Raw genomic sequence first — 18,291 nt, 5'->3', positions numbered from 1 at the left:
GACTTTTCCGGCTGACTGTCATGCATTCTTCAAGATCTCGTTCAGGGAAAAGGGGAAAGGGGAAAAGGGAGGGATATAAAGTGCAATGAATGGAATGGCTTGGTTCGAAGGCTGGCCTCGCGATCCCTCCACCATTCAGCCGCAGCCAGCCATCATCACTTGCCTAATAAAGTTTCCCCCTCTTTCCCCAAAATTAAACCTCTGAGCCAAGAGGGAAAAGGTTTCTCAAAGCAAAGGATAGCTGAGTCACAGACTGGAAAAAGTTCTTTTGGATTACAGCTCCTAGAAACCTCAGTCGGAACTCTGGGAGTTATAGTTTACATATATCATATATACATGTATATGTATATACAGATTAGGAAAAGGCAATATATAGGCGCGCGCGCGCACACACACACATATATTATGAAAGGCAATATGTATATATATATATATAGAGAGAGAGACGAGAGAGAATAAGGAAATGTATATGGTGTGTGTGTGTGTGTGTGTATACAACACACATATCAGATTAGGATATAATTTATATATATATATTAATATATATATATATATATATATAATATATCTATATTATATAGTGTGTGTGTGTAGCTTTGCAAGCAATAGAATATAGAAATAAGAATATATGTAGAGTATGCTTTATATTAGAGATATAAACTTAATAGGAGTGGAAAGATAATATAATGTAATGTAATGTAATATAAACATAATATAAAAGTTTTTCCATATTCAGATGGTGTGGGAATCAAATCCAAAGACCTCTCATCTAGAAAACTAGCAAATCGCAAGGGTAGTATTATTCGTCTGCCTGAAACCCTACTTTTCTCCAGGTGTGAATTTTTCTTTCCTTCATTATTTCTTTTTTTATAACCAGGATATATATTCTTAAAAATGGGATACATACTGTATATACCCCAGTCCTTATCCCCTGACGCCAGCAAAGCAACCCTTTGATGTAAAACACAGGCACCTCATTTCTCTTTCACACTAGACAGTTGTAGCGCGATGATCCCGTTTCAACTACGGCCGCTGCGACATCCTAGAAACCCGGGCTTCGGAGTGTGGTTGAGGCACAAGGATTTGAAATACACCTCCTTCTCCTAAATCTAATATCCCAGGATACTGCCCTGGCAGGAAAAGCGGACCATAACTACTTCAAGATGCTCCGCTTTAACTGCCCTGGCTCAAGGCTACGGAATTCTGGGAGATGGAGATTGTTGGCGGGGCTTTCATATATATATATGTGTGTGTGTGGTGCCTATATATATATAATATAATATAGTATATAATATATAAATTATATATATATTTGACATACATATACATATATCATATTTATATAAATATATACGTGTGTGTTGTAATTTACATATATATATAATTTACACACACACACACACATATATATATATTATAAATGTTGTGTGTATGTGTGTGTGTAATATCTATAATATTTATTATATTAGTGTATAATATTAATACATATTATTGTATTCTATATATATATATTATATATATAATATGCATATATATATATATATATTACATATAATTATATGCACAAATATATATTATGTATAAATATATACTATATACTGTACATTATATATATGTGTCTATATATATATATATTATTTGTATGTGTGCATATTATATATATAAAATAGTTATAAATATATATGTATATATATATATAATTGTTCTAAATATGTGTGTGTGTGTGTGTGTGTGTGTGTGTGTTATATATTATATATATTTTGTGTGTGTGTATTATATGAAACTACCCCACAGAATTCATACGCATTCCAATATATAAATTATATTTATAAATATATAGCATATATAGCAGGGGGGGAGAAGAGGGAGGAAAATAGGTAGAGAGAGTTTAGACACAGATGAATATCGAGATGTATATGTAGAATATACAGGATATAGAGATATAGTATAGAATATATTTAGCATATAGAGAATATATAGAGAAGATAGAGAAGAAAGTCTATATCTCTAATATACTGTACAGACTATAGAGATATAGACTATATAGAATATATGTAGAATAGAATATAGAGATATGTAGTATATAATATAGAAAACAGAGAAAGTGACTATATAGATGTAGCATGTAGAGAATATAGAGATATAGTGTAGAATATATGTAGAATATACTGTATATAGAGATATGACTATATAGAATATGTGTAGAATTAGAAAATAGAGACATAGATATAGGCGAAATATAGAGGCAGAGAAAAGCAATAGGAATGTAAACCTTTTTAAAGCAATGATTTAATCTTGTTTGATTGAAATCGTTTTCATTGGTTGTGGGTATCTATCTATCTATCTATCTATCTATAATTATTTAATTGTAAAGCGTCGGGCTATTTGTATCTGTGAGCCGCCTTGCGTCCCTTTCCTGGAGAAAGGCTGCATATAAAATAAGTAAGCAAGTAAGTAACACTTTATAGGCATCTCCATCTATCTATCTATCTATCTATTCAGACATTTCAGGATAAAGAAGTGCGTACGGCAAGATAAGCAGCCTTTACTCGCGCTCAGAGCTCACACACTGCAGAAATGACCCAGTTTGAAACCGCTTTAACTGCCCTGGCTCAATGCTAGGGAGTCCTGGGAATTGCCGTTCCTTGTGGCTCCCAGACAGAGAAAGGTGAATGTCTCACGGAACTACAGTCCCCAGGATCCCCTAGCACTGAGCCAGGGCAGTTAAAGCGGTCTCAAACCGGGTTACTTCTACAATGCGGATCTAGCCCCAGCCAAAAAGCCTCTATACATCCCAGCATCCTTGTCGGATGGAGCCATGGCAGCTAAATCGGGGTCAATCCGCATTTATTCCTGCAGTGTAGATACAGCCAAAGTCTTGATCTTTCTCTACCAAAAAGTCGGAGCCACGGCGGTTAAAGCGGGGTCAAAGTGGGTTATTTCCTGCAGTGCAGAGGCAGCCAAGGTCTTGATCTTTCTAGAACAACCAGAAAGTCCCAGGACTTTGCAAAACGGAGCCAAGGGTGGCAGTTAAAGCGGTATCCGACCGCATTAATAGGCACCTGCACCTTGCAGGGTCTAGAAAGAGGTTTTGGACCGGAGGGATCTGACAAGGGCTCTTGAGAGAAGCAGGAACGGAAAGAACAGAACATGATCCCGAAACCTGCGATGCTAAAGTGCTTTCGAAACCCTCAAGCCGCGTGCGGAGGCTCCCGGGACCAAAGCGCCAGCATCGGAGCCAACCTTTTGCAAAGTTGGCTTCCAAATTCGCAGCCACTCTGGATTGGAGGGAGGGAGGCCACGTGGGGCCGAGGCTGGCGACCAATCAGGAGCCAGGAGGGGCATTATAAAGCGGACAGAGAAAGTGCCTCTGTCCAGGACGCATTCCGACAAGCAAGAGACGCGTGTCTAACTAAGGAGCGCATCCTCGGAGCCTTCGAATCGCCTGGAAGGAAAGGAGCTCCAGAAGATCGAGGCTTTTGCAAAAGGTGAGCAATGAACTTTTGCTGATTCTGCAAACTTTCCTCTCTCTCTCTCTCTTTGGCTGGGGTTTGCACGTCTGCATCCCTGTACACGTGTCTTGGGAGCAGGGAAACCTCGCCTCTTTGCTCGGTTCACTCCATTTCCCCCCAGATCTTGGAAGGTTTCCTTTCTCCTAACGCTTCCCACCGTTACTTAGCATCAGGTAGGGCAAGTAATTCGTTCCTCTTCCTACTCGTTCCTTTTCATACCCGTGGAGATGCAAAAAAGAGGAGGCTTACCCGTTACTTTTGACCACTGTTTGGTTTCTCTTCAGTTACTTTTTCTGCAGGGACAGAAGAGGAGGGGAAGGTAGGATTGATCAGAGAGAGCAGCGCAGAAGAAGAAAGTTTCCTTAAAAACTGCCTATATATATATATATAGAGAGAGAGAGTGTAAAGGGATCTAGGAGTCCTAGCAGACCACAAGTTGAACATGAGCCAACAGTATGATGCTTCAGCTAAAAAGGCCAATGCGATCCTAGGCTGCATCCATAGAAGTCTAGTGTCTAGATCAAGGGAAGTCATAGTGCCACTCTATTCTGCTTTGGTCAGGACCACCTGGAAGACTGTATCCACTTCACTGATGGATGTGTGTGTGTGTGTGTGTGAGTGTATACACACACACACACACACACACACACACACACAGATCTATCATTGATCCCTTTCTTTGCCAACCGAAATGCACAATATACTTGTTGCAAGCTTTGTGGAGCTTCGAAATCATTCAGTTTAACACTGCTTTAACTTCCATGGCTCAATGCGATGGACTCCTTTGTAGTTTATTGTGGCACTCATAAATACCCCATGAAACTACAATTCCCAGAATTCCATGCCTTGAGCCGTGGCAGTGCCAGGCAGCATTATTTTTTGCAGTGCAGGTGCAGCCTGTGCCTTCATAACGAATTGTCCCAAAATGCCTCTGACTGTACAGAGTGTCTTGGAAAGGTTTATAAAAATTAAAACAAGTGAACATGTTAAAATGCATGAGACAACATAGATGAGAATCCTTGATGGAGGGTAAGTTAAAGCTGAGGGTGGCAGGACGGTGCAGTGGTTTGAGCATTGGACTACGACTCTGAGACCAGAGTTCGAATCCCCACTCAGCCATGAAAACCCACTGGGTGACTTTGAGCAAGTTATGCTCTCTCAGCCTCAGAGGAAGCCAAAGGCAAACCCACAATGAGCAAATCTTGCCAAGAAAACCCCATGATAAATGCCACCTTAAAGGCCAGCGTGGGTCAGAAACAACTTGAAGGCACACAAGAAAGGCAACAGTAACTTGAAGCCCATGCAACAGCAATTAATAATGATGATGATCATAATAATGCAATGCACAAGCATTCAAAGACGTCCTGCATGAGCTGCGATTCAATGATAAGACGCTAGCAGTAGTTTGTAGTCAGTGAGGTGGTAAATCTACACTGGGTTTTAACTGGGGCTTTTAAGAGCTATCCAAGGTGCTGAATGTATTTGGTGAACAGGCTTCATTCAGCACCTTGGATTCCCTCTTCAAAATTTAAATTGCAACTCTGGGCCTGAACAGACAGGGCAAAATAAAGCTACTTGGGGTCTCTTTGGAGGTATGCTGTTTAAATGACACATGCATCTTAAGAGGCCAAAAGCTGTGCCAAAGCTGCGAGTGTGGCTTTGGCAAGGTTTCCGGCCTCTTAGGATGCATGCATCATTTAAACAGCATACCTCCAAAGTGACCCGAAGCAGCTTCATTTTGGCCTGTCTGTTCAGGCCCTCAGAAAGCATTCATCACCCTATTGACCTGAGAGCCAACAGCTTTTGAGGCCCTGAATGTTCACCATCCCATAGAGATATCAGTTGAACATTGTGTAAGGGTTGCAGAAACATCGTGTGATAAACCTCCCGCATTTGCAGGCTTTTCCTACTTTAAATCTACTTTAAATCCCGTTTCTGAGCGAGTGGGATAAGGTCCATCTCCAACCCCAGTTAGCACAGTCCACATTGCAAAGGCAAGCTGAACTTTCCCACTGTTGGTGGGGGAAACACAATTCCTCCTTGACGCGTGAAACATCACAGCCACAAATATTGTGCAACTTATTGTGAGCATGTATTGGTTGGTGGCAAATTATAGATGCTGGTTACTGTTGCTCTCCTCGACTTGGCTTGGTTTGTGTGATCTCAATACAGACATGGGAGGAATGTGGTCTATGGGCTGTATGTGGACCCAAGATCTTTTTTGTGATCCCCTCCAGTGTTGGAAATCTTTTTAATGTCCAAAATCACCTCTGCTTCCTAAAGACCTGTATGGACAGCTGGTTTGTAGTGGTGGCACAGGGCCGCAAAGCTATAAATGTCCACTTGGTTTGATTTGTTTTGCAGTTAGCCACTTGCAGCTTGATGCCATCTGTACAGATCTGGTATGTTTCCTTGCCAAGGTTGCCTACTTCTGCTCTAATACAGGTGTATTAGAGTGAAGGTAGGCAACCTTGGCAAAGCAACAGACCTGATCTGTACAGATGGCATCAAGTTGGAAATCGCTAATTTCAAAACAAAGCTCAGGCATCAGTCAGCAAGGCAGAGGCAAAGCGTCACTCAACAAGGTAGATGCATTCCTCGGCCTTGTAGAAATAACATTGGGAACACCAGGGATAGATTCCAACACACACACAAAAAGAACAACAGTTCAAGGTGTTTCAGCAAACTTGTAATCCAAAACGAACAATATGCACATGTGAAATCAAACTACCGGGTCGGATAAGTCTTGCAAAACTAAACAAAAGCATTGGGAAGCTTCTGGAGACTGCTTGAAAGCTTCTTCTAAAATGTATACAGAAATCATTTAACCAGCCTTTCTACCTTTCCTATGATTTGCATTTTGGCCAAACGTATAGATCTGTGTTGTGGTGGTTGTTGTTTTTCAACATCTGGGGAGAGGAGAAACTGTTGGGAAAAGCTCTGTTTTGCTGTTCATGAGTGCTCAGTTGGTATTCTCAGGGCAGCTGCTATTTACCCTCCGTGTGATAGTCAGGCGCAAAAGTTTACAGCAGAATTGATAAACTAGAATTACATTTTCTCCCTGCTTCAGCTTTATTGAGTTGTTTATTGCAGACACACCACAGCAAACAAACACAAAAAGTGTTTGCTTTCCCAGCGCTTCTTCGCCACCTTTTTAATGCTGAGGCTGCTAAAAGAATTCCAGCTAGGCAGAGGATGAAGAGGAAAAGGAGGGGCAAGGCTTACGGGCATAAAAATAACTTGTAAAAAGGAGCTTCTTTGTCAGAGGCTTTGTTAACTGAGGCATGTCTGGACTTCCCAGAATTGGAATCCATGTCTCCATAGGGAAATCTGTCTCCAAGAGCAAATAATAATAATTTCATATACAATCTAAAATAAAAATAATTTCATCTTCGCCTCCAGCTTCATGGCAGAGCCCAAGGGTTGCATGTAAAATATCCCAGGCTCACTGCCTGGCCATACCTAGATATGGCCAGGAAACATTCATATCTGAAATCAAAGGGAACAACCGCCAATCATGATATCCCCAGCCTTTGCCCTCTTGATAATAATTTATTGGCTCCTTGCCTTTGTAATCTCAATTTTCCTCCATGAGCTCAAGGGAGAGTACATGGCGTTCTCTTTCTCTATTTATGCTCACCACGAGCCTGCGAGGTAGGTCAACATGAGAAGGTCAGATCTTCCTAAGGTTAGTCATCATCATCATCATCATCATCATCATCATCATCAATTTTTATCCCGCCCCTCTATGCCATGCAATTGGGGCAGCTTACAACATTAAAATATACAGTTCATACCCCCCAATCCCACCCCCCTTAAAATACAATTAAATGATTTACAGTATAAAACATAACTTAAAATAATAAACAACAAACAACATTAACTGCAGCAAAAAATCAGGGTCCGATAATTAGGTTTTCTTTTGGTGGCCAGGTATCTATTCAGGAAAGGCCTGCCCGAAGAGATCCATCTTAACAGCTCTTTTAAAGCTGTTGAAAGTGGTTATATGACGGATCTCATCCGGCAGGCCACTCCATAATCTGGGTTACTGCACAAATTTTATGGCTCAGGGTAGATTTGTACTCAGATGTTCCAGTTCCCAGTCCAAAACAGCTCTCATCCCACCCAGTATGGTTGGGGATAGTGGGAGTTGTTGTCCAGCCTGTCTGTACGATTTCCTTTGGGCAAATGCTGGTGTATAAAACAGTGAGCTAAATAGACCAATGTTTAAGTCAATAGGAAAAAGGAACTGATGGGGGGGGGGCGTTTGGGATGAGGATACACAAATGCAAAGTGGTAAAGCGAATGGCATAAGAGAGGCAAACTGGGGGACTCTAGCTTGTTTACAATACAAGAAATTATTCTACAAATCATGAGTGGATATCCCCCATTTTAGAGACATAAAAGGGATGCTGGCAGAGAGTGGGTGCAACTTGCCAAGAGATTTGAACAGTGAATGGAGTGCATTTGACTTGCTCATTCAGCAAATCCATTCCCTGCAGGCCGCACATATTCTCAGTCTTTAGGGTGCCCTGGTCTAGGGCCAGAAGTGTGGGGACAGGAGGAGGAAGAGGACTTGGAAGCCCTGCTTAAGGTAGAATTTGTCCACTGCAGTTTTAAACTGGTACTACCAGGTGGAGCTTGGGGGGAATTACTAGTTTGGACCATGTGTGTATGTGTGTTGTGTGCTTCAAGTCATTTCTCACTTATGGACATCCAAAGGTGAACTTATCATGGGGTTTTCTTGGCAAGATTTGTTCAGAGGAGGTTCACTCTGGCCTTCCCCTGAGGCTGAGAACATGCCCAAAGTCATGCACTGGGTTTCATGGCTGAGCTGGGAATGGGATCATGGAGGTTTTCCAGCTAAGTACTAACCAGGCCTGGTACTGCGTAATTTCCTGAAATCTGGTGTTCATTGTGGTATGGTAGCCTGCTTTTTCATGTTCTCATGAAGGTTCCTGAGATGGAAAAAAAATGATTTTAGTACAGTACAGTACTGAGAAAAATTAGCTTACATAACAACTGAAACTGTATCGTAACCACAAGATAACCTTCTGCTCCAACCTTGACTCACAGTGTGTGTTATCTCTGTCTCTGCTTCTTTTGTTCATTAGGAAAAGTTAACTTCTAGGAACATGGAGGCTCTCAGGATGGGAAGCCAGCCCATTATGTCACTCACAGAAATCCTTTTAGCCTTTGCCCTCTCCTGTCTGCTTTTGGTTATTGTCAAATCTTACTGGCAGCGGATTCCCCCAGGATTGAAGAGACTCCCAGGGCCAAAGGGATACCCACTCATTGGCAACATCCTGGACCTGGGGAAGAACCCCCATCTGACTTTGACCCAGATGAGCCAGAAGTATGGCGAAGTGATGCAACTCCATCTCGGCACAAGGCCAGTGCTGGTGCTGAGTGGCTTGGAAACCATCAAGCAAGCCTTGATCAAGCAAGGAGATGATTTTGCGGGCCGCCCCGATCTCTACAGCTTCCAGTTCATTGGAGAGGGCCAAAGCCTCACCTTCAGTAAGAGTCCTGCAGAAGTTTGGCGAGCCCAAAGGAAGGTAGCCCAGAACGCCTTGAAGATCTTCTCAACTGCGGCCAATCCAACCTCATCTGCTTGTCCATTGGAGGAGTTTGTGTCCAAAGAAGCAGACTACTTAGTCATGAAGTTCCAGGAGCTGATGAAGGAGAAGAATAGCTTTGAACCTTACCAGTACTTGGTGATCTCCGTGGTCAATGTCATCTGTGCCATGTGCTTTGGTAAACGGTATGATCATGAAAACCAGGAGTTGCTAAGTATCGTGAATATCAACAATGAGTTTGGAGCAGCAGCAGCCTCTGGCAACCCAGCCGACTTTATCCCTGTCCTCCAGTATCTTCCCAGCCGCACCATGAAGGGCTTCAAGGACCTCAACCAGCGATTTGATGCCCTTGTAGGGAGGATTGTGAAGGAACATTACGTGAGCTTTGATAAGGTGGGTGTGTTATGTGTATGATTTTTGTTTTGGGGCACGTGCTGCTTGGCTTTTCTTTCTCTGCTGGTAAAATGGTTTGGGACTACAAATCCCTAGCTGACATGGCCACTGTTGGTGATGGGGATTCTGGGAATAGTCATCCAAAATATCTACAAGCTCTGATCCAGTAAGCAAAGCATATCCATCATGAGAAAAGACCTGCAAGTTGATGACTACAGTTGATGTCACATATATGCATAATTCACAAGTGGAGCAGAACATGTCCACATATTATACTCATCCCTCCACATTCGCTGGGGTTAGGGTCACAAGAATGTGGAAAAACTGCAAATAACAAAAACACTATGTTTTTACCTAGGAGAACACCTCTCTAGGTCCTCCAGTACAACTCTGTGGTCAACATCTGGCAGACTTTGGCCATAGAACTGCACTGGAAGAGCTACAAATGCCTGGTGTTCTCTCTAGGAATCTCCAGGTCCTTCAGTGTGACTTTTGGTTAAAGGTGACCATAGAGTTGCGTTGGAGGACCTAGATTTTCCTAGAGAGAACATATGAATAAAATCTTTGAATAATCAAATCCACAAAAGTCAAAGCTGCAGATGTGGAGGGATGAGTGTATTTTGTAATACATTATTATTATTATTATTATTATTATTATTTTTATTATTATTACTGCTACTATGGTTTATTTATATAGCACTATATATTTTATGCAGCACTTTACATAATCATCAAAAACAAGATAAAACCTGCCTACAGCGTACGGCAGCTAGACTCATGGCTACATTTAACATGTGCAGCGAAAGCATATGGCCCAGACCCAAGTGCTCTGTACATAATAGGTAACATAGTAGGTTGTTCAGTCTGCACTGTCATGGCCCTCAAGTTGGTTATAGTAAACAAATGCGTTCAAAAGGATCTTGCAGCCCTTTGAGACTAACTGAAAGACATAAGTGGTAGCATGAGCTTCGTAGATGCATTTTAGGAAGCAGGCTCAAGTCTTCAAAAGGTCATACTACCACTTCTATCTTTCAGTTAATCTCAAAGGTGCGACAAAATCCCTTTGCATACTGATTCTTCAGACTAACACGGCTATGTCTTGAAGTAGTAGTGTATAGTTTGAGATGCTTTGCTGTTTTATTCCCACAAACTTGTGCAGTTCCTATCTCTCTTGATCATTGCATGAGTCTCAAGGTTTCTATAGGCATCACAAGAGGATTGTTTTCTCTTTTACCCACCGACCCCAAACATGTAAGGGGATGTGTAGTATAGAGAAAAAACACCTAAGAGGTTGAAATGTCATCTAATCCATTTCTTGGTGGTCCCATTATGCTTTCTATGCTTGCTGTATTGTTTTTGTTGTGTGGCCTTCAGTCATGTCTGACTTACGGCATCCCTAAGACCAACCTCTCACAAGATTTTCTTGGCAAAGTTTATCAGAGGGGTTTTGCCATTGCCTTCCTCTGAAGATGAGAGAGTGGGACTTGCCCAAGATCACCAGTGGTTTCTGTAGTTGAGCAGTGATTTGAACCCTGGTCTCCAGAGGCCTAGTAGCAACTTAAAACCATACAGCACCCTGCTCTTTTTATATGTTTACTAGAAGCTAAAACAGAAGGGGAACTTAAATCTAAGCTACAACTTTACATACATGGTTTAGTTGTAGTTTTCGTTCATACCTCTCTGCTCCCATGGAATTCAATTAGTATAAATAGGACTTTCCAAATGGTCCTCCATGGAGACACTAGTCAAACCTAAAACAGCTTGTGTTGTGCTGTGTCATGAATCTTGTCATTTTAAGGATGCACAAAACTCAATGTGCTGCCACAGTAGTTTTTACACGCAGGGGTCCCTGACATATCTCATCTTACTGGTTGACCAGTAGTAAGTGCTCTTCTAAACCGATGTTCTGCAGTTGAGCATCACAATCATCCTCTGGATTTCTATTTCAGAACAACTCCGAGACATTACGACTCCCTGATCGACTACTGCCAGATAAAAAACGTGGATGTGAATGCCAATATCCAGCTCTCGGATATAATAAATATTGTACCACATTGTCAGTGATATTTTTGGAGCAGGTAAGGATCTCCGACTGGAGTGACTAGTTAGGCTCAGTCCTTACTCTTTCAATCCCACCTTATTTCAGTTGCAATGCATTCTGCTTTGCAAAGACAATAAACATTTCAGACATGGCTACATATCTCTCATTGTACTCTGTGTAGAATACACGAAGAATACTTTGTTTTCACATCCCTGATCCATTGTGTAGGAAAAGGTTTCCTTGTTCTCCTCTGCCTAGCTGGCCTCTTATCTTTACAATTAAACAGAGTTGAGGAAGTTAGGTGACTGAATTGTTGCTCCCAATCCAGCAAACATGGGACTTGTATCTGAAACAGATCACCATCCATCATCATCATCATTCATCATCATCCTATCTGTTTATTATGTTTATTTAATCCCACTTCCTCCCAGTACAAAGGGGCTTACAAATCTAAAGCAGTCCAAGTTAAAAATAAAAAATAAAAATAAATAAAACTTTTTATTTATATACCGCCCTTTCAGAGATCAGGGCGGTTTACATCCGAATAAAACAACACATATTACAATAAAAAATCAAAAATTAACAACATACAATATAAACATAGACAGATAAAAGCCCCGTTAGCCAGTCCTCTTGCGGAGTACGAAGGAGGGGAGGCCTACTAGGACTCTAATTGGGGGAATGCGATCTTAAATAGAAGGTTTTTAAACCTTTCTAAATTTGCCAGGGAGGTGGCCGAGCGGAGCTCTGTGGGCAGGTGTTCCAAAGGGCCGGGCTGCGATGGAAAAAGACTTCCTCGTGGTAGAGGTAAGCCTAGCCCCTGGCACCCTAAGTGTTGCTGCCCAGATGTTCTGAGGGTGCGGGACGGAATGTACGGGGAGAGGCGGTCCTTCAGGTATCCTGGGCCCAAGCCATTTAGGGCTTTATAGGTCATCACCAAACACCTTATATTGTGCCCGGAAGCGAATAGGCAGCCAATCGCAGATCTTGTAGTACCAGTGTTATGTGGTGGCCCTGGAGGTACCAGTGACCAGCCTGGCTTCCATATTCTGTAACAATTGTAGTTCCGAGTTTGTATAAGGGTTGCCCCATGTGAGTGCGTTGCAGAAATCCAATCTCGGGTTACCAGAGCATGTTACAACAGTTTCAAGGTCCCTCTGGGCCAGGTATGGGCACTTTTTAAACATGCAAAATACAAGGTTGTTTTTTAAAAAACAACAACAATTAAACAATTCAAACAAATTAAAAAACATACATTATTAAAAATTAAAGTCATCCTCTACAGAATTATTGTCAATGGTACAAAAGTTTCTTATCTTGTGTTGTGACTTCTTTGTTTCTTCAAATGCATTTATTCCTACTGGCCATGAGCCATTTTAGGCTTGTGTTGGACACCCAATTGCCAGCCTTAAACTAGAATAAACCCCACTGAATTAATGGGATTTATATTGGTAATGGATTTAGGCATGACAACAATTGCAAAGATTTCGGTACTTTGTTAAATTCTTTCCACCGATAAGATTGTGTCCCAAGTTTAATATCCCAAAACAGCAGATATTCCTTCCATCTCTGAAGCTCAGGCTCTTTGTACTATAGCTCTCAAAATCATCCAGCCACCTGTGGACACGCTGGTGGAGGTTCTGGGATCTGTAGTCCAAAGATGTTACCTTACCTACTTGGCTCCACATTGCACAAACACTGCAGGTCCCACTTGTAGTGGCTTCCACTCTTTTCACTAGCAATCATTGGTTTGAATCACTATTCTGCTGTCTGCACCCAGTTCTAAAAGGTGCTCCTTTGTGTTTTCCTAGTTTGACACAGTGACCACCGCTTTGTCCTGGTGTCTCATGTACCTGGTGATTATCCAGAAATGCAGAAGAAAATTCAAGAGGAAATAGGTAAATCTAGTCCTCCTGCTGGGAGTTTTTTTTAATGTGCTTTTTTAAACACCTGGATTTTTTATTAACCTCCCGTCTCTATCGCTTTGCCTCCTTCCCTGCCTCTGCAGACCAAAACATTGGCAGAGAAAGGACGCCCAGACTGTCAGATCGGAGCATGTTGCCTTACACAGAAGCATTTATCCTGGAGATGTTCCGCCATACCTCCTTTGTGCCCTTCACCATCCCGCACTGGTAAGTCTGGTTTAACCATGTAACCACTTCTTAGGGGGAGCCAGAATCAACATACTGGCTATGCTGGGGCTGGGATTTATAGTCCAAGGAAATACCTTTAGCAGTCTCTGCTGTAACTAGACCCATTCCCCCTTCCTCAAAACTAGAATATACAGAAATCAGAAGGGAGAGGGAGTAACTGCTAAAGTAGTTGGAAGTATTGAATATATATATATCCTAGGACAGGGACAGGCTACTTTCTGGACTATTGATCCCAGAATCCCTGAGCCCACTCTTGTTCTCCAAATGTGTTGTAGTCAGAAAAAGAATTCAAAGATATAGCTGTGTTAATCTGCAAAATCAGTATGTAGAATGATCCTGTAGCACCTTTGAGACTAAAGATGTTGCCAGCATGAGCTTTCATAGACATCAGTCTACTTCCTCAGATGCATTTATGTAATGTAATGTAATGTAATGTCCAAATATATGTAGAGAGATCTTGTAGCCCCTCTGAGACTACCTGAAAGAAAGAAGTTGGCAGCATTAACTTTTATAGACTTCCGTCTATTTCCTTAAGAAACATCTGAGGAAGTAGACTTAAGTCTATGAAAACTCATGCTGCCAACTTCTTTCTTTCAGGTAGTCTCAAAGATAGTCAGAAAAAGTTACATTTCCAGGCTCTAGTATACAAATAAGATTACAATGATCACCTTTTTGTGGCTCAAGCCATAGTAGTTTAACAAAATAAGAATTAAATGCTTTGCAGATTTTGGACAAATGTCACCTGTAAAAATACTGTGCACTTCCCCCTTTGTAGCACAACGAAGGACACAGCACTGAATGGCTTCTACATCCCTAAAGATACTTGTGTTTTTGTCAACCAGTGGCAAGTCAACCATGATCCGTAAGTATCTCTAGAACATGATTTCGAGATGTGCCGGCATTCCCAGAATTTGGAAAGTTGTTTTCATTTTGAATGTTGTACTTTTAAAAAACTTTTTACTGTTTTATTTGGATTTTTTTAATTGTTGTTAAAGTGTTGTTTTAATGTGTGTGTGTGTGTGTGTGTGTATGTGTGTGTGTTGTGAGCCGCCTTGGGTCCCAACTTGGGAGAAAGGCAGGATAAAAATAAATAAATAAATAAATAAATAGTAGTAGTAGTAGTAGTAGTGGTAATAAATCCTATATTCCCCCAATAATGGGGCTTAAGGAAGTCTCTGTTTGGGTGTACATGCATGTGAGAGCACATTTGCCTTAAGGTTGCCTGTTAATAGGCCTTTTTAGGTAAGGAATTTTCAGAGGTCATTTTGCAGTTTCCTTTCTCTGCAATACAGCCCACAGCACAATTGCTGGTGATCTCCCATTCATTCAAGTACTAATCAGAGCTGACACTACTTAGCTTCCGAGATCAGACTTACAAATTATTAAACTATTTAAAAATCTTATAGTAATAGCAATAGAAATAGCAGTTTTATTTATATACAGTTGTGCCTCCCCTTACGTGGATCCGTTTTGGACCACCACCACCCCCCACGTAAGGGGAATTGAGCATACGCCATAAAGGACAATGGGGTATGCTCCCAGGGTGCGGGGTGAACCAGCACTTAAACCATGTGCAATTCCTCCACTGTGAAGACTATGAAACTCATTGGGTGACCTTGGGCATGCCACAGGCTCTCAGCCTCAGGAGAAGGCAATGGCAAACCTCCTCTAAACAAACCTGGCCAAGAAAACTCCATGATAGTTTCGCCTTAGCATTGCCATAGGTTGGAAACAACTTGTAGGCACGCAACCACAACAAAAACAACAAGAAAAAGTCACAAGTAAATACCAAAAGATCAGCAAAGTTTTTTAAAAGTTAAAATTGCAGCACAAATACCAAAAAGAAATTGTTGGCAAGGTCTGTGTAATTCTGCTGTTTCCAGATAACCATATGCCAGGTCTAGATGTCAACTTTACACATTTTCATTGAGCAAACACCAGTGGTGTCAGTAGGGGGTTGCGGGTTGTGCATGTGAGGACAGTGCCAGGTGACACCATTAGAGAGGTGTCACCATCTCACCCCTGCGTTTATTTTGCCGTAGACCAAATGCAACCCCAAGGCAGGTGTGACCATCTGTGTGCCAGCACCACCTCTGAAATATAGCCTACAATATCCGATATTCCTTGCTGCCCCTCATCCAAGTACTAACCAGGCCTGATCCTACTTAGTGTTCAAGATCACTAAGGCACAATCTGGTGCCTTTAAAGTAGAGAGCCAGTGGCTTGACTGTTGGAGAAGGACTCTGGGGGACCAGGATTCAAATTGCTACTTGCCTATGGAAACCCATTAAGGGGGCAAGTTACACTCTCAGCCTTAGAGGAACACTATGGCAAATTTCATCCAAACAAATCCTGCCAAGACTCCCTGGAATGGGGTAGCCATATGTCAGAAATGACCTGAAGGAACACCACACGTATATCTAGACTAGCATGTGCTTTTTCAGAATACTTGTGCAAGCTTATGTGAAATTGTAATCTACCATGTATGACCTTTTTCCCCTAGGAAACTTTGGAAGGATCCTTCTGCTTTCAACCCAGAACGCTTTCTGACTGCGGATGGCACAGCGATAAACCGAGCCGACAGTGAAAAGATCCTTACCTTTGGCTTGGGTAAAAGGAAGTGCATCGGGGAAAACATTGGCAAATGGGAGCTCTTCCTTTTCTTAACCATCTTGGTCCAGAAGCTGGAGTTCAGTGTGTGCAGCAGCGAGAAAGTGGATATCACCCCCCAGTATGGACTCACCATGAAATGCAAGAAGTGTGAGGACTTCCAGATCAAACCGCGTTTCTAACCCAAGAAATCTGGAATGAGCAGCCATTGACATTGGACTATTGGGGTGGGGAGGTATCCGCTATTGCAAAGGTCATAATTTGCCTTGGAGTGAACTGGGCGCCTAGGATGAGCTGCTGTGTTGAGGCATTCCTTCAAAAGACTAACAAAATAACAGGCGGCTTGCTGTTATCAAAAGGTGTGGAGCTCTGCCTGCCAGATGCTGATAGGGTGAGGCATTTGCAGCTACACACAAAGTCACTTTGCTTTAAGTGATGGGAAGGAAAGGTTTTTCCAGGCTGATCCACATGGAAAAAAACTAGTCTCTGTGTGGTTCTGGTTGTGCATTCGGACCTCACTGTCCTCAAGCTTGTCTAGTACTACATAAAGACAAAGGTTGGATCTATCAACTTTGGTGTACAGGTTTAGCTTTAAGACTTTTTGATATCCAATGTGACTGCCCAAAGTGCCTTGTGGAAGCTTTAACCCAGCTTGGGGTGTTCCGGATAAAATGGGGAACATTTCTCATCTCCCTTTGTCTCAGTGATTCCCAAAGTCTGGCCTTCCAAGTGATTTGGACTTTGGCTCTTGGAATCTCAGACCATGGACCAAAGATGACTGAGGCTTCTGGAAACTGACGTCCAAAACCTGGAGGACCAGAGTTTGGGAATCACTAATTTAGAGGCTTCAAGGTTGAGAGATGCATTCATAGAACAAAGGTGAGAACTGTGTAGCCCTTGTCAATTGTGAGGAATGCTGGAGGTATGTGTGATTTCTGTCTCTAGTTGTACAATCCAAGGGTGGGTTGGGTTGTTGGGCATAGAACATGGACCTACTTGTCTTGGAAGTATGCGTTCTCTGTTGGAAAGGTCACCTGGGTCCATGTTTTCGAACTCTGTGCTTCTAATTCAAAGACATCGCTGGAAAATCGGTATGCAAAGAGATCTTGTAGCACCTTTGAGACTAACTGCAAGAAAGGAGTTGGTAGCATGTGCTTTTTTAAAATAATATTTTATTAAAACATATAATACTTCCACAAACATAACAAATATAACCCATCAAGACTAAAGAAAAACACTTAACAGCATTAGACAATATAACATCTAACCACTATTTCTAAACTAAAAACATCTCAAGCCTGTGCTTAACTTTCTCTTCCTATCTAAATGCTTTGTTAATGTCATATACCTTTTCTGTTTTTTTAAGGGAATTTTAACATTTTGCTCTTATATATGTATGTATCTGTATATATTCCCATTGTAATATATTGTTTTCTCTCTGTTTTATTGTATTTCCAGTCTGTTTAGCTTCTTAAATATTTTCTTACCGAATCTCCCCATCATAATTTCAAATATGAAATTCATCTTCTAAATTATAAAATGTATTGTCTTTTAACATTGTTGTTAATCTATCCAGACTTAGCGTGTCAAATAGTTTGTATAGCCAGTCTTCCACTGTAGGGGAGATCTGGTTTTTCCAATTGCTTGAGGATACAATGCAAGCGGTTGTTATCTTATAGAATAAGAGGTTTTTTCGTGTTTTGGATTGATTTTTCCTTCTATCATTTGTAGCATATTAAGTAAGTACATTTCAGGATGTCAAGCAAAATTCATTTTCAGAATTTGTGTTATCGTATTGTGGATTTCTGACCAATATTGTTTTGCAGGAGGGCATTTCCACCAGATACGATAAAAGGAGCGTAAAGTTCCATTACATTTTCAGCAAAGGCCACTTCTACTTTTATGTATTTTGGCTAATCTAACTGGAGAGAGATGCCATCTAAATAACGTCTTGTAAAAATTTTCTTTGAAACCAAAACATAAAAGTAAATTTTATATTGGTT

General features: G+C 41.4%; 1 protein-coding gene across 1 annotated transcript; it reads left to right on the top strand.

Moving 5' to 3' along the window:
* The first annotated feature begins 3,338 nt into the window (after positions 1-3,338).
* LOC121934027 (cytochrome P450 1A5) lies at positions 3,339-18,050 on the top strand. Its single transcript, XM_042474003.1, is given in 7 exon segments — positions 3,339-3,488; positions 8,627-9,484; positions 13,337-13,385; positions 13,388-13,423; positions 13,534-13,657; positions 14,454-14,540; positions 16,182-18,050. Coding segments are annotated over 6 exon segments (1,422 nt in total). The 5' UTR covers positions 3,339-3,488; positions 8,627-8,647; the 3' UTR covers positions 16,471-18,050.
* Positions 18,051-18,291: the final 241 nt, after the last annotated feature.

This window comes from Sceloporus undulatus, chromosome 6 (assembly GCF_019175285.1).
Source record: "Sceloporus undulatus isolate JIND9_A2432 ecotype Alabama chromosome 6, SceUnd_v1.1, whole genome shotgun sequence".
NCBI classification, from domain to species: domain Eukaryota; kingdom Metazoa; phylum Chordata; class Lepidosauria; order Squamata; family Phrynosomatidae; genus Sceloporus; species Sceloporus undulatus.
Note: the sequence above shows the minus strand (reverse complement) of the source record. Positions and strands in the feature narration are given on the sequence as shown.